The sequence below is a fragment of the Cupressus sempervirens genome, chromosome 3 (genome assembly GCF_028749045.1).
Source record: "Cupressus sempervirens isolate cs-2001-9-10 chromosome 3, ASM2874904v1, whole genome shotgun sequence".
Lineage (NCBI taxonomy): Eukaryota > Viridiplantae > Streptophyta > Pinopsida > Cupressales > Cupressaceae > Cupressus > Cupressus sempervirens.
In genome coordinates, this window is record NC_143120.1 from 1,118,650,838 (window position 1) to 1,118,677,346 (window position 26,509).

Consider the following 26,509-nt stretch of genomic DNA (forward strand, 5'->3'; position numbering starts at 1 on the left):
AACACAGTCAATATAAGTTTATAACAGAGCTCTTTGGTCAACAAAATCAGATAACCACATTTAATAAGAGTAAATCAGACAAGGGTCAATGCAGGTATATAACTCCATGCTGAAGATAAGGTGTGTTCATTCATGAACAATGTCAGATTTCTAGTCTGGCCCAACCTTGTTTCCCTGCCTAATACAGCATTCATTAAGATCACTTAATGCTATCTACACATGTTCAATCGGAAACAGTAGACCCAACTTTTTTAAATGGCAGTTATAAATTCCACACCTGCCAGTACCATATCAACTTATATTGGAATTCACTAGAAAATAATATGATATATAGTAATTCATGGTGTCATATTCCTTCCGTAGGCCAATTTGTAACTGCTATTGTTTCTCTTCTTAGACTACAGGGCTCCTATTGGGTACACTCCACATATGCCCCAGGTACGCCCAGGCACTATCTACATGTTCAATTGGAAACAACCACCCTCATTGTTTTTAAACGGTAATTATAAATTCCTAGTCTGCCAAGACAATATCAACTTTATCTTGAAGTTCATTAGAAAACAATATCATATTTAATAATTGGTGGTGTCATACTCCTTTCATGGACCAATTTTGTAACTGCTGTTGTTTTTCTCTTCTTAGACTGTGAGGCTCCTGCTGGATACACCCAGGGCACTTCCCAGGCCCGGGTATACCTAGGGACAAACCCGCACCATACCAGGACCAGTACAAATCCACACCATACCAAGAGCAGTACCAGGCCCACATGCATACCCAGGTCAAATATTATGGAACTGGTAACATAGTCGTTAGTACACGTGCTCATTTGGAGGAACAGATTCTTGAAAGTATGACTAAAATACACTCCATGGTAATGGTATATAATACTAACAAATTCATGAACCTGATTTGTTTCAAAAAATGGTGTGTCCGTTTTAACAAGTTTGAATGAAATCTTACACATAATTGCCATGAAACAAACAACCAATATCATTTAAAAGCATTAATTCTCTAATAGAGTGAGAAAAAACAACAAGTTTTTACCAGTTTCCTGGGCTTTAAGCAGCATGTAAAAATATCATTACCAAACATGATCTCCCACCAATAAACAGCACAGAATAATGGCATCCCAAAATGTTCTTAGCAATGCTGCCAAACCAAATGATGCAATTGTATGCTGGTTTTTCGTTCACTCCATCTCACTTATCACTTTACCTTGAACGTTTAATAATCATTTAGGACCAATTCACTTAACATGGCAATTGCTTTCCAATTGTACAATAGACACGGGCACCTCTATATTAAACTGCACAAAAAAAGTTCTCCGCATAACTATTCAGAAAATGGAACTCCTTTGATTTCCTGTTAACATCATCTTTTAGAATAACTATCGGGATTTTTTTGAACCATAGATACAAGTCTTTTACCACCACCATTTCCCCAGACACTACCACCAGATGAGTTTTGACTGCTCTCACTCGCTGAAAAATCAGCTAAAATAACTCTTTGAGATTTAGATGTCTTTTTTTTCTGTTTTTGTTTTCCTCCATGATGTGGTTCCTTAACTTCATCATCAGGCCTCTCTGACTCACAGACAACACAAAGCATGCTATGTTGACTGTTCAGTAGAGTGCATATGTTGCACACCCATTTTTCATCAAAGGATGAATCCAGCTTGTCAGGTACAGGGGGTGGCCTTTGATGCCGATCAGCTTGCTCATCAGAACAAGAAACACTAACTCCAGACACCTTACTGGAAGCATTGATTTCCCATGCCTTAGATTTTCCTTTTTTTGTCCGGTACCCATCCTTAGATGGTACCTCTAATTGATCAGACACATTTCCGACACGATGAGAAGTATCTGGAGCCAAATGGGATGTTGCTTCTTCACTATGATTGGCATCAACTTTCTTTCCCTTCCAATCGCTGTTACTGCTATTTGAAGTATCCAATCTCATAATTTGACTTACACCCCTCTGCGAATGTTTCATCACAAAATTGTCAACCTCTACAAGTTCTCTTTGCTTATTTTTATCAGGACATAACCTTGCCAGCTCGAGTACAAGATGTGACAAGCCCAGCTGTGAAATATGTGTATGATACTCACTAGCACTGATGGTGCCATTGCGAAACTGAGCAGATAATTTCTTAAATGCTTTAAATTGCTTTTTATCACCTCCCAAACCTGATTGAATACTCTCATTTAGTCCTCTGTTTGAGGCACGTATCTCCTCCATGCTTAGCAAAGGCATATTGTTTGTAACAGTACTTTGGTTTTCAGTTACAGATAGAGTCGGCACACTCTGCATCACTAGAATAGGAGGAAACTCATCTGACTTTGGCACCATATCTCTATCATTTGCAATTGCAGAGAGTCTTGGACGTACTCTATTAGCATTAGCCAATACTGGTGTCTCCAAATTGTTCATATTCTGACTACTTGGCAGATTGACAGTTGTCCGACTGACAGTTGTTTGATTGACATATGTTCTTAAAGATTGTGAGGAAAGAACTGCTGGATCCACAGTCCGTCTTGATCTTGGTACATTAAGAACTCTGGCATTGCCCTCAATGCCACGCAAAACTGAAGCCATAGACTTCGCAGACTTTTTTCTTCTGGTTTTAGATGTCTGCCCCACATTTTCAGGCTCTCCACTAAGGGGAGGGAAGGCAGCTTCCTTGAGAGAGGGATTACGTGTTCTTCGATTTGAAGTGTGCTCTGTATTTTCTGATATTCCTGGAAGGGGAGGGAAGGCAGATTCCAAAAGAGAATTAATCGCTCTTTGACTTACTGCTGCAAGATATCTTGGAGGTGCATTTGTCAATGGAATTGTAGAAGAGCTTCCTACGTCCTCGGAAGAAAGCAATGAAGGCATTGGATCATGGCTCATGGAATCAACTACATGCTCAGCTGAAGCAGTCAACATAGAATTGTGAATAGCATTCTGTATACTTTGTATCTCAGTGCTAAATATATTAGTCGCAGAAAGGTGATCATTCACATTGCCTCCACGTCCACGTCGCCATCCCTGTCCTCTACTGCCTCGATGGGACTCATGCTCATCTCCTGGCCGCCTATACTCAAAGCTAACAGGAATCTGTACCCAAACATTCAATCATAGTGTTTACCAGATATATTGATCTCTGCCGAAAAGCTTTTGACAATTGAAAAGTGGAAACTGGCAAGATGGGTAAAGCATGCAGCAAAAGAATTGGTACATACTTGAAGTGCAGCATTGCGTTCAGAGCGGGACATATTTCCAGCATGCTCAATTGCATTATGCCTCTGAAATTACAATGGCATAATAAATATAGCTTCCATCCTTCCTAATGGAGCATCCAAAAAGAAAATGAAGGCATGTATTCACCAACAACAAGATTGATACTAACAGCACCTACAATTGATTTCAAAAGTATTTATAAATAATTACAAGGAGGCCAACCTTCAACTCAGATTCTGCTGAAAAGACAATAAATTTTTTTGCAAGACAATCCGGATTTTCGCATAGGAAGTGATCTTGACTGAAGTGTGCCTAAAATAACAACACTAAAAACTTCAAATGATCCAACCTTAGAAAATAATAAAGAACAAATTAGATAAGCCATTATGAACACATCCCTCCAGGTCTTAATGCTGATAGAAACTTACTTCTAAATCATTGTAATTTTGAAAGTAGTCATAGTGGCCAGGGTGGCGTCTGCAGCTTGTAATAATATATCATATTAGAGCTTGTAAGAAATCAAACTCCAAATGAAGTGATCATGTTTCACATTGTGTCAAATTATTCTCACCTTTGGCATATGTGGCAAGTATAATGTTCTGTTTGCATATGCATATAAAGTTCATTGTCTCCATAGAACCTTCTCCTGCAGAAACTACAAATTGGATGGCCCATAAAACCCCCTCTTTCTATTTCACTGCCATCCACTTCTGAATCACCTTTTGATAAATGCCGATCTAGCTGTACCCGGTTATAAAGCTTCTGTTCACCAACAAAGACCTGAGTTGATTGTTGGAACAGGCAGTGAACCACATAGCAATTAGTAAATATCAGCAGTACAAAAAGCAATAACAATGCAATGAAAGCATTAACTTTCACAATTTTAAAATCATGAGGATCACCCTGTTTTAAGGAAAAAAACTGGATATTTACTACAAAGGTTACGATCTTATAAAAGAGGTAAAAACCCAAAAAGAGCAGGAGACCCATCAATCTCATAGTCTCCAAATACCTTCTGAGTGTGCCGACTAGCCCACAGCAATAATAAAATGATATACAAATCAATGGTGGAGAGGAAAGCATTGGGATTTCTTGGTAGCAATGGTTGGGGTAGCCGGCACCAGTGGCCTGCCAATAGTGGAGGGAGAAAGGGCAAGTGTCTGCTGTAGCGTCCCCCAAGCAAGGCTTGGGAGATTTCAAAAAATGATGGTGTGGGTAGACATCAAGATTTTTAGCAAGGAGAAGATAGTTACAGAAATGAAGAGAGAATCCGGTGGGGTTTTCCGAGGACTTTCAACAGCTACAAGGATGGTTTTAAACTGTTGGAAAAAGGGAATAGAAACTGAAGGATCCCTTTCAACCAACACAGACTGTTGAGGAAAAACCAGCAACAGTTGAAAATCAGGTGATTTCGGTTTGCATCGAGTCTGAAGAGTGGAGAGACTCTGCAAGCTGACTTAAGGAGAGGGCTTTCATTATAAAATGGGGTTGGGGATGGTTTGTCTATCCTCATTCACAAATGGAGCAATGAGAATTGGGGAAAGCATTTTTCTTTGAAATCTTTGCCTAATGATTTTTTCTTGGTAATCATGGCTAATGCAAGAAAAATTTAAAAACAATGGGTAATGAATAATGGACATTTTATGGTGTGGGGTATTGGATTTTTCATAAAAGAGTAGTCTCACAATTTCAACCCCAAGCAAGTCTCGATTAAGAAAGTGCCAATATGGGTTAGGCTTTATAATCTGCCACATAAATATTGGAGTGAAGAAACCTTGAAGATCCTGGGTATCGGACTTGGCAAATTTCTTAAGGCAGACAAAGCCATAGGAAAAAGGATTTCAGTATGTTCACAAGGATTTGCTTAGCACATCCTCCACTCCCCCATGCAATAGAGGTGAGGACTAGTGTGCAATATTGGTGGCAAGAGATTGAGGTAGGAGGAGATTATGAAAAATGCAGCAAATGAAAGTCTTGGGATCACTGGACAGAGGAATGCTCGAGAGACAAAAAAGGTGAAGGACTAGAAGATGATATGTTGGAGTCAAGGTTGGCAGCATTAATGGACAAACAAGAACGGATGGGAGAACAAGCCAATACAGGAGAGGCGGAGACCCAGAAAAAGGAAGCAAATGTGGAAAGCAGTCGGAAGAGGCAACAACACCAAAAGAAGATGGAAATGCAGAAAAGTTGAATACAGAGAGTCTGGAAGAGCTGGACTTGTCAGAAGATGTGAGTATTAGGCAAAAGGCGACTGAACCAGTGAGTCAGATTTTGTTGGATGGGTTAAAACATGAGGAGAAGATGCCACAGAATAAACAGACCAAACCTTTAATGGTGGAGGAAATTCTTCAGAGTCGTACTGACCAAGGACAGGGAATTCATTGTGAGGATAAGGATCATAGCTCTTCCTCTTTGAGAATATAGGAGCATCAAAGCAATGCAAAGGAGAACCAACGGAATAATTTCATGTAACACACTAGTGTTTGGCAAAGGGATAGAGACAACACCAAGGGCCTTAGGGGAGGAAGAAGCTTTAAAAGTGCAGGAAACCAAGGTAGGGTTACCCATTTTTGTAAGAGATACCCAGAAGGGCTGTACACGAGGTGCCAGACCAAGACTTTAAAGATATACACGTCCCCTATCTGTGAGCTGGCTTCTACGGGTGAAGAAGATCCAGCTAAGGAGGACGCAGAGTTAAGCCAACGAGGTGGAGAGGATAATTTCGGATTGACTGATCGGGAGGGAGTCTTGGGAAAAGAACCATTAAACAATCTAAAGCTAAATCTCAGAAGATTAACACAGGAGGCAAAGAGGTCAAGAGGTACAAATTTTATTCAGATATTGTTGGAACATACTGGCAAAATGAAGGACCAGAGTAAATTCAGATCCGAGAGAAACTTATTCTCTCCTAGGAAGCAATGAAGTTCCTTATGTGGAATGTCAGGGGCTGCAATGCCCTTGACAAGAGCGGTCTGATCAAAAGGTGCTTTGATCAGACAAGATCGGATGGTCATGATGTGTTGTTGGTAAAGTTATACAATAGCCGGTGAGTAGATTAGCATGTTGTCAGTGGTAGAATTAATTATTTCCGAATGGGCATGACGATTGAGTCACCCCTTCTGAATGGTATATGTACACCATCCGAAATGGACTTAGGATCATTGTGGTAATCATCATTGGAAGCGCTATGTAATCTCTTCGAAATATATGCGAATAATAAAAGGAGTACTGCTGTGTTACATGTTCTTGTCTATTGTTTGTATGTATAAGACTATTTACCCCATACGATAAACATTTGGCGCCGTTGCCCCATGGACCTAGAACGAAGGCAGCGAAATGACGACTAATGCTGAATCAACTTAACAAAAATAATAATAAGCTAAAGGAAAAAGATGAAATACGCACCGCGCAAAGGAATTTAATTTTGGCACAACAGGCCGAACGCAGGAGGTTTCGCCAGATTGTCGACGGACATCGAAGCACTGAGGAATTGTTGGAAGAAACTCGACAGTAGTTGAATTTGGTGGAAGAAACAAGGGAGAAATTTCTTAACTTGTATATGTCAAGGAAAAAGAATCCAGACAGAAGGGAATTAACTCGCATGGCTTAGAGTGCCGAGGGAGCACGAGCATGGAGTGAACTCTTCGTCCACGATACACTTCCGAAACGAACAACTTTACTTGAGGAAAACCCTTTTTCACCAAGTAATGCGGCTGTTGGAAATAAGACGACTGTTTGAAATAGTGCGAGTGTGCAGAACAGTGCGGGTGTACAAAACAGGGCGGGCACACAACAAGTACCTCAAACTCGAATAGTAATGGCTGGACCAAAGGAAAAATCGCCAAAGTTTGATGGTGATGGAACGACCGATCCAATCAGACACTGTAAGATATGCGAAACAATTTGGACAGCGAAAGGCGTAACCAACACAGATGAATGGGTCCGACAATTTCGAGCAACCCTAAGGGGTGTAGCAATTGATTGGTTTGCCGACGCCGATCCCCAAAAATTAACTACATGGGCGGGAGTTAAAAAAGAAGTTTATCACTGAATTTCAATTGCTACGAGATGACAATGAAATCGTAATAGAAATTTACACCACAAAGCAAAGAAAAAATGAAACAGTCCGTGTATATGCCAAAAAACCAAAAGAATTAATAAATAAAATGGAAAGTAAGCCAGCAGATGGGCTGAAAAAGTGATGGTTCGTTGAAAGACTACGCCCGGAGTTAAGGAAAAAAATGAAGATTGTGCTGCCATCATCATACACCGAAGCATACAATCGGGCGATGGACTTAGAGAGTGAACAGAAAACGAAAAAGAAAAAAAGTAGCTCATCTGACTCGTCTTCGAAAGGAGATAGCAATGGTGATGAAAAGGACAGTATGAAGGTCCGAGCCTTCCAGAAGGATATGATCAGAATGATGAAGGAATTTAAAAATATGCAAAAAGAGACGAAGGGAAATGAGCTATGGTGCACGGACTGTAAGACAGAAGGTCACACAAAGGGATCCTGTCCGAAAAACCAATTCTGTGATATCTATCAGATTATGGGACATTCCACAAAAGAATGCCCTTCAATATGAAAACAAGAGGGCATCAGCAAGTGCTCCTGACACAGGAGGCTTTTGCGTCAGGAGGGAGCGAAAACACAAGCAATGATGATGCCACTTCGGGTGGGTACAAAAATAATAGAAGAGGGCAAAACAACAATACCAACAATAATAATGGGGGTTGTAGCCAAATTCAGTACGATGCGAATGGCCGCTTGATGGTTCAATGTCGAGCATGCAATTTGTGGGGCCACTTTGCACGAAACTGTACATCAGTGAATACACCAAAGTTGTTATGCAGATGGTGTGGTCCTGGAGATCATGAAAATGCCAAGTGCCCGAAATCAGGAGTGAATCTAATCAGCATTAGCACGGACAAAGAAGAAGTCCTAGCAATCACCCAAAAACAAGAAAAACTGTACCCTGACCCGATGAAAGAAAAGAAGGGATTGGACGAAGCGCACGCAAAAATTGAGAAAGCAATACAGGCAGAGAAATCACAATTGAAGGACACTACCGATACCTCAATGAAGAACTGCACAGAACAAAACATCAAAAGGCAAATATTACAAACTGAAATACCAGTCAAGTTAAATGATCTGATCCTCACAATGCCTCAACTACAGACAACACTCACAAACATAGCCCCAACTGCTAAACTACCACGAGAACATGGAAGGGAAAAGGAAAGCGGAGCAAGTGCAGCAGACCCAATGTTGTTAGCCCTCACATCCGGACGGCATCTAGCAGTCGTAGAAATGGGTATATTAGGAACGGTCCTTTCATACACAATTGTGGACGAAGGTTCAGGGGTAAATGTCCTACTAGAAGATACCTGGAAGAAGTTGGGATAGCCAACATTGTGGCCACCTACATTCCAATTACTAACAGCGGACCAACACGACATTAAACCTCTCGAGATCCTAATGGCACAACCACTGACTATTGCAACACAATTGTTCCTACTCGATTTCTTCATCATCCCGCTGAATAGGATATGATGCCATTCTAGGTTGAGGATGGCTTGTACAAGCAAAGGTTAAGCATGACCGGAAGAAGAATACACTATCAATGGAAAGCAAAGGACGAAAATTCATTATTGATTTACACACACAAATGGTGGGCGAAGAAGCTCTATCATCTGATTCCGAAGAAGAGGATGAAGGAAAGCATCGAATGGAACCGGATGAGGAAGGAGTCCTCCGATTGGAAGGTGGATCGACGGACGATGATTTGGATTCGGTGAACAAACTATTTCATTGGCAGATGGAGGATTATGAACTCTTCACGAGCTGCAACATGTTGGGCATCCAAGAAAAAGGAAGAAACGAGTTCTCGGAGGAATATAGTGAACTAAAGGAAGAAGTGTAGGTGAATGAAACACTAGCCCATATGTTCAGTGAAGATAAGCCGATAAAATATGAAGAGGCCACAGTGCAAACCATGAATCTCGGAGATGATATTGAACGAAAAAACATACAGTGGGAGAAGAGAGAGCTTTGACCCACGCGGAGAAGAGAAGAATACACCATATGGCTGGAAATTTGCAGGAAGAGACCTGGAGGTGCACCATACGACAAGCACAAGGCAAGGGAAAAATACCGTACAGACTAGAGCCTCCATACGAACAAGGAGCTACCACTGTACGACCTTCTGGAAGCAAGCAAGGAAGTACTGTACGGCTTAGACAAAGCAATTGTACGGGTTCAGGAAAGGACCATACGAACCAGCTAGGGTACCGTATGGGCAAGAGTACATCATTGTACGGTACATGAACGAAACCGTACGGCCACAAAGGGGGATACACATTGCCAGACAACACCGTACGGACAAACAAGGCAACCGTACGAACGACCAAAAGAGGCTACCATACGGACATACATGCACTGTCTGTGAAGGAGAAAGCACCGTATGGCCTTCTATACGACAGAACATAAACATAGGGCCATACGAACATATAAGAGCATTATTGAGAGGAAGAAAGTACCGTATGTCGTACGAAGGAGCAATTAAAACAACAAAAAGACATGAAAGTGGCCATATGAAGATATTCCGTATGACCATACCGTTCAACGAAAGAAAACATCAAGCATTGTACATTATCAACATACATGAAAGTGAAAAGTACAAAAGCCGTACGGCCAAGAAAGAGAAGTTTGGATTGTACGCCTAGGAGTTGAAAGAAGTGGCTATACGGCCCTTGCAGGATCGGTGGGAGAATGAAGGAGGCATTGCCATACGATCAATCAAAGGGTTGCAAAAGACAGAACGACCATTATTAATACGGGAAGTTGGTGATAACAGGGCGATTAAGTTATGGATGCTCAATGGGAAGTATCAGACGCGGTGAATGGGTCAAAGTTAAGAATCTATCATGAAAGGAATACTTCCCCGTCAACAAACAATTGATTTAAAAATTAAAAAAAAGAAAAAAGAAAAAGGGGTGTTATAAAATCACCATACGGTAACCATACAACACCCCCCAGCAAGTATCTCTAGCAACTTGCAAGTCATCGTATGGCAAGAGACCCTTCTGTAAAAATCGTATGGTGTTTTCGGCATTCTCCCTATGGTCCCACCATAATCGTACGACAAACATAAGAGGAAGAAGTGTCAACAAAGAACACTATACGAAGTCTTCGCAGAGGCTCCCACCGTACGACACGAATAGAGACACCATTCGGCGCTCATGTACGAACATCAAGCAGGGAGTTAACGTACAAAGGTCTATCAAAGCGTCGAGAAAACACCGTACATTGTACAACGACTCCAGGCAACAACAGCTATTGTTATTTTAATGGGCACAAGGCAGGGAAGAGAGTTTCAAAGTAACATGGTAAAGCATATCTTATGCCACAACTGGATCATGATGCAGGCATCTTAGAAACCGTACACCTCCTTAACACACGCCTTCTTCACCATACGGTTCGCAAAATTCAATAAATTAAAGGCATTGTTGCCGTACAGTCTCGAAAAATAGGAGATGAAAGGCACTACCACCGTACGAGCATGCACAAGCAGAGGTTGTCGTGTTGGGAGAGCTATTTTGGTTTGGGTTTTGTAGACATCTTTTGAGTGACCGAAGAGGAGGAAGTAGGCACCCACAAGTATTATCTGTGTGGCCTCTGCAAATAATACCATCACATATCAGTAGAAGGAAGCAATCAGAAGAGAAGGCAAAAGAAAGTAGTCAAAAGAGGAGCAAAAAAAAAAAAAAGACAAATAAAAAATGTTCAGAATGAATAACGCATGATGCCCAAGGGAAGGGAAAGACATAAACAGGTACTAAAACATAAGTAGTTGCTAGAAAGAGTTTGGGATCGGAAGAAAATCACAAAATGGTGTATTCCATGGAATTTTGTGTGGCTTTAAGAGTGCTAATTTGGTCTTGGTAGCGGGGGCGCCGCCCCCTAGACCCCCAGTCGCTTCAGTCATCAGTCATGGGAAGTATGACCAGTTGATGAGACCTGGAGTTGCTGCAAGCATTGAGTGTCTGTGTACTAGAGATAAAGAGAACAACAGAGTAAGCCTTTCAAGAGGGGTGATACGCTTTGAGGCACTTGGAGTAGGTGTTGGATGTGAAGCTGTCTTGGTGGATGCATAGAGAGCTCGGGAGAAGCCGATCATCCAGTTGAAGGTAGTACAACAACACTTGGCTTAGTGTACCCAAGAGTTGGAAGCAAAGAAAGCGGCACGAATGTATATTTTGTAATTGTCGTCCAGAGACGACTTTTCTTTTTGGGGGGGATGATGTTGGTAAAGTTATAAAATAGCCGATGGGTAGATCAGCATGTTGTCAGTAAAGTTATAAAATAGCCGACAAGTAAAATTAATTATTTCCGAATGGGTGCGACAATTGAGTCACCCCTTTGAAATGGTATATGTACACTGTCCGAAATGGACTTTGGATCATTGTGGTAATCATCATTGGAAGCACTATGTAATCTCTTCGGCATATATGCAAATAATAAAAGGAGTACTGTTGTGTTACATGTTCTTGTCTATTGTCTGTATGCATTAAAATATTTACCCCATACGGTAAATAGGATGTTTTCTGAGCTCTAAACGGGCTTCAAGAGGACTAGTTGTGTTATGGAACTTGCGGATGGCCCAAGTAGAAGCTATAGCACAAACCGGGAATTGGCAGATAGAAAAGGTCAGTATGTTGCATCTGAAGACCTCTGTGTACTTGTTTAATGTACATGGTCCAAGTAGAACAAAAGATAAGAAAGAAGTTTGGAGTAGTACCTCACATGTAATGAATGTTATGGATAAGGAGAGCTTCATCGTAGGAGGTGATTTCAACACAACATTGGAATTGGCAGATAAGAAAGGGGGAAGGGTTCTATGCGCAGGACTCAATATAACTTTTGTGACTAGAAATAGGTTAAGGAGGTAAACATTACAAATATAATGTTTACTTGGACAAATAGAGGACAAGGGTTCTCAAACACAGCTGAAAGATTGGATCATTTTTTTCTAGTAGGTGAATGGGGTGCTCTTCCTATGCTTTTTAAGGCTGAAATACTACCTATCACTAGTTTCGATCGTTTCCTAGTGGCTTTAATGGTACAAAAGGATTCAGTACTGCTAAGGTGCCCTTATAAGATGGAGGAGATGTGGTTGTGTGAGGATGGATTCTGGGCCATGGTGGCAAATTGACGGGAGGACACTCCTTTTATTGAAGGAAACAAGGGATTTCTGTTTTTTAAGAAGCTTGAATACATCAAGAACAATTTAAAGAGTTGGAATTGGGTTCACTTTAAAGACATCTTTGTGGATAAAAGAACTTTGGAGGGGCAAGTAGAAGCTTTAAGTTTAAATAGCAAGGTGATTATGGAAAGCATGAATTAGTTTGATTTTCTAACGAAAAAGAATTGAAGCACCAGTATGAAGAGATTTTAGCTAGAAAGGAAATTTTTTGGCACCCAAAAAAAAAGGGAGAATTGGTTAAAGAATGGGGATCATAACCCGAAGTTTTTCGACAACAAGGGTAAGACGAGAAGATCAATTAACAGAGTCTCATCAATTAAAAATGGACCAGGTCACCAAATATTGGAAATAGAAGAAATTAACAGGGAAGCGGTGTCATTTTATTCAGCACTATGGTCTTTAAACAATGTGGTCTCTTTAGAGGAGTGATGAAGTCTTGGGTGCGATTCCTTCCATTGTGAATGTAGCAAATAATGATATGTTGATGGTGCATATTCAGATGAAGGTAGTAAAAATAACAGTTTTTGCTTTGGATGGAGACAAGGCACCTGAATTGGATGGTTTTTAGCCTTTAGGCCTTTTTTAATCAAAAATTTGGGAAATTGTGAAGGAGTTGTGAGGTGGTAGAGGAGTCTCGGGAAAAAGGATTTGTTTTATAGGATTTCAAGAACACAACAATGTCACTAATGCCCAAGAAGGAAAATGGTCGATTATTTTGAAGGTTTTCGCCTTATATACCTCTACAATATGATTTAAAAAATAATCACTAAGGTGACCAGCAGATTGAAGAAGATACTGGAAAATTTGATATTGGAGGAACAAAGTGGATTCACCATGAATAGGTCAATTGTGTAGGGGATTATGGTTGTTGTCAGTAAATTCTATATTGTAGTTGACACGTAATATTGTATTCGAAAGGGCGTGTGACGGTTGATTCACCCCTTTCGGGAAAGTATATGTACACCGTCCGGAAGGGACTTTGGGGAAATCATCATAATCATATTGTAAGCATTAGAATGCATATTGCGTATATGAATAAAGTATTTGTTTTGTGTTATATCTTACTATACTACATGCGATAAGTATATTTTTACCTATCCTTGTAAGCATTAGAGTGCATATTGCGTATATGAATAAAGTATTTGTTTTGTGTTATATCTTACTGTACTACATGCGATAAGTATCCAGGGTAAAAGGATACTTATCGCATGTAGTGCAGTAAGATATAACACAAAACAAATACTTTATTCATATATGCAATACGCACTCTAACGCTTACAATATGATTATGATGATTTCCCCAAAGTCCCTTCCAGACGGTGTACATATACTTTCCCGAAAGGGGTGAATCAACCGTCACACGCCCTTTCGAATACAATTCTGTATAGATCTGCAAATTCTGAGATATAAATCAGACTTCAAGATCAGAACTAGTTGGGCTTAGAATGAACCTTAATTCAAATTCTATGTTCAGATATATATAGGTAGATATAGATGACAACTACAGATCCAAATTGTAATCACAAACTTGAATGATATAAACTTCTTCTTGAACCCGTGGGAATATGATTGCTTGGAGATTAGACTGTATGTGTCCTATGTGTCTCCAAACTGCAGTCATAACTCGCCTATATATCCTCTTTAGAGGGTATGTCCCTAAGCCGGCGACTATGAGACAAGTTTGTGTTAGATCTAACTAAAGATTAGTCAAGAAAAAACTAAAACATTTATTTCCAGATTGCCGGCACCTATAGAGGATATATAAATTATTACAAATGCTATTCTTGAGTTTATATAGGGAGAAGAGTCAGGTACGATCTGCACCATTAGACCTGAAGATTATCAGGTTTAAATTCTTAACACTCCCTCTTAACCTTATAATCCTATAGAGAGATATCATATCTAGCAACATCAGTACAGATGTTAAGCAAGAATTAATACTCTATCTATCTATCTCTTCTCAGTATGTAGTATCATAGAACACATGATACAAAGTCATATTACTAAGCCTGTGATATGACAAATCACTACTACTAGTGATAAGACACATGTTGTGACTAATAGAAACTGGTATTTCTAAATCACAACTAGATCCTGAATTTAGGATCTACCAGAATACAAGATAAACTTGAAGAATTTCTAGAATTCTTCCTTTATCCAATTTGTGACCCATGAACATAGCAATGTTCATGTCAAAAGACGATCTAAAATTCACCTGGATCTTACAATAAAATCTACTGTTAGGGCATTATCTAAGAGATCGTCACCTCTCATAATGCCTTTTGCACAAGTATTCATTATTTCAAAGATTGTCACCTCTAAATAATGATTACACATGGTGGAGCCCATAACAATCAATAGCCTGACAAAATTTTATTTTATTTTATTAATAATCAAAGAGTACAAATGAATTACAACTCAACCATACCTAGTCTCTTTCTGAAATGTTCTATCTTTACTCTAGATAGAGGTTTGGTGAGTATGTCTGTTGTCTGATCTGCAGTGCAAATGTATTCCAATTTAATAGAATTCCTGTTTACCATATCTCTTACATAATGGTAAGGAATTTCAATATGCTTGGATCTATCATGGAAAACTGGATTCACTGAGAGCTTGATGGAACTCTGATTATCACAACGAATAACTGTAGGATTCATGGCTTGCTGAAATAATCCCACAAGTAATTTCCTCAGCCATACTGCTTCTCGAGAGGCCATTGCTGCTACAATGTATTCAGCTTCTATGGAGCTTTGAGCTACTGAAGACCACTTTCTCCATATCCATGAAACCATAGCTGATCCTAAACTGAAACAGCATCCTGAAGTGCTTTTGCTATCTTTAACACTTCCACCCCAATTTGAATTGGTCAATCCATGTGAATCTAAAGCAACTCTCCCATATTTGAGTTCATAATTAAGAGTGCCTTGTATCTCAAAATGTGTTTTATAGCAACTAGGTGAATCTCCTTAAGTTCACACATAAACTGACTTAAGGCATGAACAACATAACAAATATCAAGTCTTGTATTTACTAGATACATCAGAGACCCAATCATCTACCTGTAGAGAGTAGAATCTATTGGAGGTGATTCTGCAGCTGCTTCTTTAAGTTTATGTAAATTGGTCTCCATTGGAGAAGACATGGACTTGCAGTTCCACATTTCGAATTTCTTTAAGATATCTGAAGTGTACTTCCCTTGATTAAGTATGATACTATCAGCATTCTGTCGCACTTCCAATCCTAGGAAGTAATGAAGAGGACCCAAGTCTTTCATCTTGAATTCTCTAATTAAATCTTTCTTGCACTGATCTATAAGATGATCATCACCTGTGATTAATAAATCATCAACATATAATATCAATATTACCATACCAACTTTATCTCTTTTATAATATAAGTTTGGATCAGCTTCATTCTTAGAGAATCTTAAACCGGTGAGATATTTATCAATCCTTTCATACTAGGCCCTGGGAGCCTGTTTAAGCCCATAAAGAGCTTTCTTGAGTCTGCATACAAAGGCATTAGGATCATGGGTTTCAAATCCTTCTGATTGCTCCAGATAGACTTCTTCTGAAATCTTTCCATTGAGAAATGTTGTCTTTACATCCATCTGATGTACTTTCCATCCCTTAGATGCAGCAATTGCTATGACAGCTCGAACGGTAGTATATCTGGCAATGGGAGCAAAGGTTTCTTCATAATCAATCCCTTCTTTCTGAGAAAAACCTCTAGCTACAAATCTGGCTTTATATTTCTCAATACTCCCATCAGTTGCATGTTTTATTTTGAATATCCATTTGGAAGAAACAACGGACTTTCCTTTTGGTCTTGGAACTATTTCCCAAACATCATTTTTCATAATTGATTGATATTCTTCTGTCATTGCTTCTTTCTAGGCTGGATGTTTAATAGCATCAGAAGGATTGGTTGGCTCTGTTTTGGACAAATCAATCATATTTGTTGTATAACTAGAGAATCTCTTAGGTCTTTTAGTTTCTCTGACTGATCCTGAAGGTGCAGCAAAATCTTGAGCTGCTTCAACTGTTTTTATGGTCCAAAGTGGCCTTTTCTTTTAACTTTCCTCAAGGCTTATTTCATCTTCGACCTCTTCTAAGTTCTCCCTCTGGGATTCATATTCACTTATTCTTTCAAAATTTGATAAAGAAGAGGGTTCATTGGAACTTATTGCTCTTTTCAATGCAAGATCTTCCTCAAAGATTACATCTCTGCTAAGTTCAATAGTTTTCTGTGCAGGTATGAAAATTCTATACGCTTTAGAAGTTTCACTATACCCTACAAAGATACCTTTCTTCCCAAATGGTTCTAATTTGGTTCTCTTTTCTTTTGGAACATGAATGTATAAAGGACATCCAAAAAATCTGAGATGACTTATATAAGGTTTTATTTTAGTAAATACTTCTTCAGGGGTCTTATCTTTAAGATAGGAGTGAGGGCTTCTGTTCTGAATGTATACAACAGTACAAGAGGCTTCTGCTCAAAGATAGTATTCTAGATTTTGGTCAAAAATCATCGACCTAGCAACTTCTATAATTGTCCTGTTTTTCCTTTCAGCTACCCCATTTTGTTCAGGATTATAAGGAACAGTATACTCCCTCTTGATCCCTAATTCATTACAAAAAAATTTAAACAAGTCTGAGGTATATTCTACTCCATTATCTGTTCTAAGGGTTTTGATTTTGTCTTGAAAAATTTTCAGTTAATGCTTTGAATTCTTTAAACCTTTGTAAGATTTCTTTTGATTCTTTGCATTTTAAAAAATAAATCCATGTTTTTCTGGAGAAGTCATCTATGAACAGGACATAATACCAGAATCCTCCAAGGGAGGGAACGGACATGGGTCTACATAAATCTGAATGAATTAATTCTAGTACATTATTTGTTTTTCTAGTACCATCATGAAAAAGACTTCTAGTTCTTTTACCCAGAGCACACCCTTTGCAAATACTAGGGTGATCTTTGTTTAATTTTGGTAATCCGGTAACCATCTCTTCCATAGTTGCTAAGGTTCTAAAGTTTAGATGCCCTAATCTTCTGTGCCATATTTCATTTGAATCTTCTGCTTTGTGAACAAGGGCTTGAATGGGTTCCATATTCAGTTCATACAAATATCCCTTTCTTTGACCAATTACTTTAGCTTTCTTGATGGAAGAGTTCTTAGCCCAAGTTAATACTTTGCCATCCACGAATGCAACATTGTGTCCATCATCTTCTAACGTTGTAATTGATATTAGGTTCCTTTTAATCCCTGGTACATATAGTACATCTTTAAGAAGAAGAGTATTTCCTATCTTCAGCTTCAAAGTGCAACTACCAATTCCTTCAATTGAATGTGCTGAGCTATCACCAATAGTAACTTCACCGTTAACTTTCTCTGAGAAGAAATCTAGAGTTTCTTTGTATCCCGTTATATGTCTGAAGGATCCACTATCTATTACCCATGCTTTATTTGAGATTTCATTCGATAGAGAGGAATATAAGACACGGCACTCAAGGTCATAAGTTTCTTCTTCTCTAGTAACATTTGTACAGTTTGCCTGTTGTTTGAAATTTTCTGGACAATTTGATCTATAGTGTCCAAATTTTTCACATTTGAAACACTTTATTTTAGAAAGGTCTTTCTTGGGCTTTCCATTCTTCTGATTTCCTTTATTCTTCTTGAAATGCTTTTTCTTGCCTTTATAAGAGTTGGCATTAACAACATGAAGTTCTTCATCTTCCACTTTAGGTTTTCCTCTTTTCTTTAGTTTTCTTGACTCTTCCTAAAGACAATCATTCTTAAGTCTGTTAAAATCTGAAAGCTGATCTCTAGCACTTATTCCTTGTCCAAATGTTTCCCATGATTCTGGCAATCCATCTATGGCCATGAGCATTAGTTTGATGTCATTAATGATGGTTCCTATGCTTGATAGTTCATCTCTGATGCCAACAACTCTTAGGAAATAAGAGTTTATTGATTCTCCTTTCTTTATCTAGATGTGATTTAGTTGTCTCTTTAGTGCAAGGACCCTCGTTGCATTATTTACTTCAAATGCATTTTGTAATGTGTTCATCATATCGTAGGCAGTTTGGTGTTTCGTAAGCATAGGTACAATATCATTCTTAACTCCATCCAAGATGATTTGAATGGCTTTCCTGTTTTCATTGGTCCATATGGATTTGTGAGGTTCAACAAGTGGTTGTTTGGATGCGCCATCAACAAACTGTCTAACATTATTTTCTTCAAGAACCATCAAGATTCTTAATTTCCATGCTTCAAAGTGTTCCTTTCCATCAAATCTGTCCTCAAGCCTAATTGTATATGCCATTGGAAATGGAAGACAACTTCTGAATATAAACAAGTCTAATAATTGAAAATCTGCAGAGCCCTAGATCTGATAACAAGGCTCTGATACCATGTACAATTCTGCAGATTCTAAGATATAAATTAGACTTCAAGATCAAAACTTAGTTGGGCTTAGAATGAACCTTAATTCAAATTCTATGTTCAGATATATATAGGCAGATATAGATGACAACTACAGATCCAAATTGTAATCACAAACTTGAATGATATAAACTTCTTCTTGAACCCATGGGAATATGACAGCTTGGAGATTAGACTGTATGTGTGTTGTGTGTCTCCAAATTGCAATCATAACCCGCCTATATATCCTCTTTAGAGGGTATGTCCCTTAAGGGACATAACCCTTGGCATATAACCAATATTTAATTATCCCTAAGCCGGCAACTATGAGACAAGTGTATGTTAGATCTAACTAAAGATTAGTCAAGAACAAACTAAAACATTTATTTCTAGATCGCCAACACCTATAGAGGATATATAAATTATTACAAATGCCATTCTTGAGTTTATATAGGGAGAAGAGTCAGGTATGATCTGCACCATTAGACCTGAGGATTATCAAGGTTAAATTCTTAACAAATTCTACCTGTCGGCTACAATATAGAACTTACCAACAACATCACCCCCCCCCCAAAAGTAAAGTCGTCTCCAAACGACAATTAAAAAATGTCCAAGACAGATTAACAAAATGGAATACATTAACTGTGACTAACTATAACAGGATAGATATTTTTCCTTCACATCACATTCACATTCCTCCCGTGCCTTCACCAAATTGGTCTCGAAAAACACGTTGCATTTGTAGCCTCTACTAACACAATACTCTCCCTTAGCCAGTTTGACCTTGATAGCCATCCGTGCCACCTTCTCTGCTTCCAACTCCATTCATGCTTGCTGCAACCTCTTCTTTTCTTCCTCTGCATCTGGGTAGATTGCCTTCTTTGCTTGTTTGCGAGTGATGGCTAGTATCTCCTCATCACATGTTTCAATGCTTGACAAGTTCACCCCTTGCTTAGGGCATTTTGAATCCTCGTGGTCTCTCGGACCGTACCATCTGCACAATAGCTATGGCGTTTCTTTTGTGGTACAGTCTTTGGCGAAGTGCCCCCAGAGGTTGCATGCACGACATTATATCGTCGGCCGTCCACTCGAGTCATATTGTATCCCACTTTGGCCTCCATCGTTATTATTATTATTACCACCTCGTCTAAGGTTGCGTCATTGTTTGTGTTCATTCTTGCTCCTACAGTGGACACTTCTTGCATGAGTAATACTTGCTGATATCCCTTTGTCTTCATATTGAACGGGCATTCCTTTGTGGAATGTCCCGCAATCTGGCAAATATCGCAAAATTGTTTTTGTGTGGTCCTCCTTACAGTCCGTACACCATAATTTCCCTTTTACTGAGTCGGGATCCTTTTTTAGATTTTTTAATTCCTTCATCATTTGAAACATATCCTTCTGCAACGCTCGAACTTTCTTACTTGATTCTTTTTCGCTGCTGCTACTTTCAGAAGATGAATCGTCTGAGTCCTACGATTTGTATTTCTTCTTTTTGCTCATTTTCTACTCACTCTCCAGATCCATTGCCCGATTGTACGCTTCTATGTACGACGTTGGGGGTACAATTTTCATCTTTTTCTTTAGTATCGACTGTAGCCCTTCAACAAACCATCTTTTCTTTAATCCTTCTGTTGGTTGGATTTCCATATCCCCACCTACTCCTTCAGGCTTCTTTCTTATAGTTAGATTGTTTCATTCTTCCCCTGTTTTCATACTGTATGTTTCCGCTACTATTTCATTATCATCCCTCAGTAGTCGAAATTCTGCTATGGATTCTTTCTTAACATTCGACCATGTAGTTAATTTATGAGGATCGGCATCTGCAAACCAATCAATTGCTACACCCTGTAGGGTCACCGGAAATTGTTGAATCCAGTCATCTTGGTCCGTTACACGATTCACCATCCAAATTGTTTCAAATGTTTTGCAATGTCTGATTGGATCGGTTGTCCCATCACCATTGAACTTTGTGGCAATTTTTCCTTTGGTCCTACCATTGCTACTTTCTTCTGATTCTATGGTACTTGTTGTATACCCGCATTGTTTTGAGTACCTGCATTGCTCTGCACAATCGTGCTGCTTCGGACAACTGCCCTACTTTGGACAACCACGTTACCCGATGTGAAAAGGTCTTCTTCAAGCGGAGTTGTTCGATTCTCTGCCTGTATCTGTTTGTCGGGTGTATCGGGAATGAAGAGTTCACTCCATGCTCGTGCTCCTTCAACACTTCGAGCCATGCAAGTTACTTCCCTTTTGTTCGGATTCTCTACCTTCGGCGTATACAAGTTAAGGAACTCCTCCCTTGTCTATTTCACCAAATACAATTGTTGTCAAGTTTCTTCAAGCAATTCCTCGGCACTCCTCGGTCTGCAAGGTGAATGCACTCCCTCCATCTGTGCTCCTTCACCCCCTCGATGTCTGTTGGTAAGCTACTGAAGCTTCTATCTGCGCTTTGCTTGTGCTAAAATTAATACTTCTTGTGCTATGCGTATCTCATCCTTATCTTTTATCTTATTCCTATCTTTATTAAGTAGATTCAGCATTAATCTTCATGACACTTCCTTTGTTCCAGGTTTGACTGGCAACAATGCCAAATGTTTATCGTACAAGGTAAAAGGATACTTATCGCATGTAGTACAGTAAGATATAACATAGAACAGATACTTTATTCATATACGCAATATGCACTCTAATGCTTACAATATAATTATGATGATTTCCCTAAAGTCCCTTTCAGACGGTGTACATATACTTTCTCAAAGGAGTGACTCAACCGTCACGCGCCCTTTTGGATACAATTCTACCCATCGGCTACAATATAGATTTTACTAACAACAATGATTGCACATGAAGTAAATCCTCTTTATTAGGGCAGGGAAGGTAAAGAAGATGTTCATAAAGCCTATGACACAGTTGATAGGAAATTCTTGTATAAAGTGTTGAGACGATTTGGATTTAAATAGATATGGGTAGATTGGATTAAAGATATGACAACAAATTATAGAGCTTCAATTCTGGTCAATGGCTGCCCAAAAGGCTATTTCTCTACTTCTAGAGGATTAAGGCGGGCTGACCCAATATCCCCATTCTTGTTCATTTTGATGGTCAGGGTGCTGGGGAGTATGATTACAAAACACACACAACAAGGTTTATGAAAAGGAGTGGAGCTAGCTAGAGGTGTTGACCCAATTTCGCATACACACTTTGCAGATGACACGCTTCTAACAGTTGGAGGCCAACTTACAGGAAGCAAGGATGATGAGGAGGGTTATAGATAAATATAGTCAGGTTTCAGGGCAAATCACCAATCGGAGGAAATCAGAAATATTATTCTCCAATACTGATCCAAATATCCAGAGAGAGATTGCTAGTGTTTTTGGTGTTCAACAGGGGAGACTTCCAAGTAAATTGCTTGGATTACCACTTTTCGCACGGGTCTGCAACTCGGCACTATGGAAAGATTTGGGTAGCGTTTGTTTAGGCAAGATGGAAGGATGGAAAGTAACTGGCTTACGTTGGCTAGAAGAATTTTAATGTTGAAAACAGTTATCAGCTATGCCACTGTTCTCAATGACATGTCTAAGGATACTAGGTAAGGTGATAAAGATAACAACAGGTGAGAAAACTCTTTTAGAATGACAGCCAGAGTCAAGACAAAATCCCTCTCTTGGCATTGGACCGGATTTGCAAATCCAAAGGAAGTGAAGGGGCAGGCATGAGAAATTGGAAATTGATGAATGTGGCAATGGGTGTGAAGCTAGTTTGGTAGATGTATAAGATGCACAAAATACATTCTGGATTTGATTGTGTATGTTTTTTTTTTTTCATCGAATCAAGAAACTATTTTGTGCGTTGAAATGGATAGTGGAAATCTGATAAGGTTAGATGTATAAGATCCCACATCAAAAATGGGTCAAAATCCTGCAAGCAAAGTACTTGGACAGTGATAAAAGGGAGAGATTATGGACAGTGGAGGATGTTAAATCAAAATGTATATCAGATTTAGATGTAAGAAATTTTAAATTTTATTTCAAAATATATCCTTGACTGAAGTATCTCTAATATTATCACTAATATTGTGATTTTTGCAGAATAAGAAGAGAGACTTGAATCAACTTTAAGTATATTGACTGCATTTACTTGACTACATATGCTGCTACTGTGTCTTGTATTCACACTTGTATTTTCTGTGCTTTCCAAGATATGAGGTATCCAATATATATATAAAATTCAAGGGGCATGTCTCGTGTAGAGACATGTCCCTATGTCCACGTAGAGACATGCCTCTACATGAGGCATGTCCCATCCATATTGGGTGTCTCTTCATTAAAAAAACAAAATGCCAATTCATTATGTGGAGTCGCTGCATTAGAAATCACAGCCAACAAGCATTTGCAGCCAATGGTAATGAGCATTCGAGCCATATGAATAGGCCTAGTTTAAATTTGTTTATATTAAAACAAAGATCTTCAGAACTCATTGATTTCTTAGAATCGATAATCAGAGATTATATGTTACTCAAAATGAAACTGATTATATATCAGTTTAAGTTGCATAATATGATTAATAATTACTTAGTAACCAAATACATATATGTGTATATGTATATTTAATACGTATTGACTTAATATATATGTGTGTGTGTATGATATCAAGAAGGTAATATAAGTAATTATTAATCAACTATTATAGCATCAAATACTTATAATAAATTTGAGTAGAATGCAGATGGTAGATAATGGATTTCTTCAAGATTGAATCTGTCAACTTGATTTAATCCGACCAACGCTACCAATCATTAACAGAGGATCCACCAAGAGGCTCTCACTATGGAAATTTCTGATGAGTTGCAGCCCAGTGATAATAAACCATATTTTGTGGCAATTGGTGAACAAGAGGCCAATTTTTTGTCTAATTCATGGGATGGAAAAGAGGTGCTAGCAGATAGGGGAATTTATCAACATGTTATGCAAAAAACAGAACAGGTATGGGGTTCAAAAGTTGGTGACTATATGGTAGAGGGGGGAGAAGAGCTGGGAGAGAAAAGTTGTTGGAAAGACCCAGATAATTTTGGATTGAGTGATGAGAATACGCTGTTGCTCAAAGACACTTTTAAGAGCGGGTGTGTAGTACTATCTGAGGTTGCAGATGAGATAAAATGGTGCAGATCTAGGTGAGGTGAATACTCGGTGAAGATTGGGTACAAGATGTTGCAAAATGAAGTCAGAAGGGAGGAATGGCTAGAAACATTGTGCTGAAACAGTCACTGTTTGCCAAAGTAGGGGCATTTGCTTGGTTAGCATGCAAGAGTAGAATTCTCTAATAGGTGATAGGCTGAGAAGGATTGGTTTTGCAGGCCCTTTTAAATGCTTCTTGTGTAATAAAGATGAGGAGACATTGGATCATCTTGTACTCAATTGTGAATTCGCAGGAGTATTGGAAATTTGTAATAAGAAATTGAGTTGGTTGGGCCCCTTACCTCATTCCATTAGGGAGTTGATAAATGCTTGGTTCATCACACAGGGAAAATCTACATTTTCAACTCTTTTGGCAAATTCGTCCATCAACAGTTATGGGAGGTATGCAAGGAGAAGAACAGAAGGATATTTCAAGAAAAAGAGGAAGACTTGACTGGATTCTTGGATAGACTAGAAAGGGGGATATCGGAGCTCGTAAGTAATGTTGCAGCTCATATTAACGTGGCCAAGATACCCTTCAATCAAAATGATTCATGAATGCAATATAGTTGGCCTCTGATTATTTTTAGGCTCGTTCATGGACCTACGAGGGCTCAACCTCCATCTAAAATAAAACAGAAATTGTGGTGGCTCCCAAAGGAAGGTTTGGACAAAGGTCAATTTTGATGGCACTTCAAAGGGTAACCCAAGCCCACCAGTTGCAGAAATTGTAGCTAGGGATGAGAGAGAGAATAAACAGATGATAGGAGTGAAAAGATTACCAATAGGAACCAATAATGAGGCAAAGAGTCAAGCAGTGCTGCTAGCTATTAAGATGGAGATAAAAATGCCAGTGAGGAAGCTCCATTTGGAAGGGGATATGAAGGTAATCATCAATGACATTACTAAGGGAGAATCCAGAATTTGGTATTTTAATAAGCACATTCACAGGATCAAACCCTTGCTGGAGGCATTTGAAAAATTCAAAATCACACATATAAAGAGGAAGGCTAATGAAGTGGTAGACAAGATGTCAAATATATGAGTATTTTTGTCAAAACAGGGAAAGGTGGAGATGGTCGAGGACTTTAGAAGCATTCAAGGAGAAAGTTTTGGCATATGGAGCTAGAATAATAGTATAGATCATAGAGAAAGTGTTTGGACTTAGACCGGATACCTCAGTACCCCTTCATTTTGACTGGTTTTTCACAATAATTGGAAAGCATGGAAGAGGCCCTTTGGGTTATGAAACAGTGTGTTCTACCCAATTGGGTGGGCGGAATGGTTTCTATTTTAGGGAAATCAAAGCCAGGTGCGATTATAAGGAAATCAAAGATGCAGAAGATTATATCAGAAGGCTTGAGGAACAATTGATGTTTCTAGAATCAAAGGAAAGGAACTAGTTGAACAGATGAAAGATGAGCCTAACGTAGTTGAGATTGAACCTTCGTCAGATCTGATTGAGAAATTTAGAAAGGAAAAGGAATCTCTTCAGCATGAATATGAAATCACTACTCTTCAGATGGCCAAAGAGATTGAACAAGGGAAGGACGATAAAAAGAAGCTTGAAGCAACCTTGAAGATTAAATCCAATGAATGTCATGATTTGAGCACTCAGCTTGGAAAGGTAAAGTTGGAACTTGAAGATTCAATATCTAACTATCAAGAACTTTAAAAGTACACCAATATTATCAAAGGTGAACTTGTTGAAGCAAAGTTGCATCTTGAGAAACTCTATTCAAGCAGTAACAAACTTGACGAGCAATTGCAACAACAGAAATCTAAAAGGTGACATGACTGGAATTGGTTAGCATGACGCTGAAAGTTCTACGGCAGGAAAGGAAAGACCAATGCAAAATCCTATTAAGACATCTGCTCACAATGAAGCACCTAAAGATCAGATCAGGAAGATTAAAGGCAAAAGTCATGCATGCAACAAGTATGGAAACACAAAGAAGGATTGCAAAGATAATCTTGATCCTAAAACCATTTACTGGTTATTGTTTCAATTATTGGCCTTATGGGCATAAGTCACATGAATGTAAATCTAAGTCAAATTAAAGGACAAATAAGAGATCTAATGCTAGAAGACCTATTGGAGGTTATAAAGTCATATCATCAGGAATTACATGTTATAAGTGCAACAATTTTGCCCATATTGCTAGAAATTGCAGATTGCAAGTGAATCAAGGTGGACCAAGGTATGGAAATTAAGTAGTTACATGTTTTAAATGCAATAACCTTGGTCATACAGCTAGATATTGCAGAATCAATGGATTTGTTCACAATAAAAGAGCACCTAATGTTAGAAGGAATAATGGAAAAGAAATAATGAATCTAATCAGACAGACTATAAGAACATCAATGATACATTTGTGAAAGAAGGAATGAATAATGGCAGTGAGACAGTACGG

The 26,509-nt window shown here is 38.8% G+C and overlaps 1 protein-coding gene across 2 annotated transcripts in view; it reads right to left on the bottom strand.

The window, feature by feature from the left end:
• Window positions 1-966: 966 nt before the first annotated feature.
• Window positions 967-26,509, bottom strand: part of LOC149570722 (uncharacterized) — a 102,599-nt gene continuing 77,056 nt past the window's right edge. For both annotated transcript variants that reach the window (XM_089823255.1, XM_089823256.1), the window contains 5 exons: window positions 3,794-4,002; window positions 3,651-3,699; window positions 3,445-3,534; window positions 3,225-3,287; window positions 967-3,099 (listed from right to left, as the gene is read on the bottom strand). In XM_089823255.1, coding sequence (XP_089679381.1) covers window positions 1,372-3,099; window positions 3,225-3,287; window positions 3,445-3,534; window positions 3,651-3,699; window positions 3,794-4,002 — 2,139 coding nt within the window. In that variant the 3' untranslated portion in view covers window positions 967-1,371. The remainder of the gene's footprint in view (window positions 3,100-3,224; window positions 3,288-3,444; window positions 3,535-3,650; window positions 3,700-3,793; window positions 4,003-26,509) is intronic.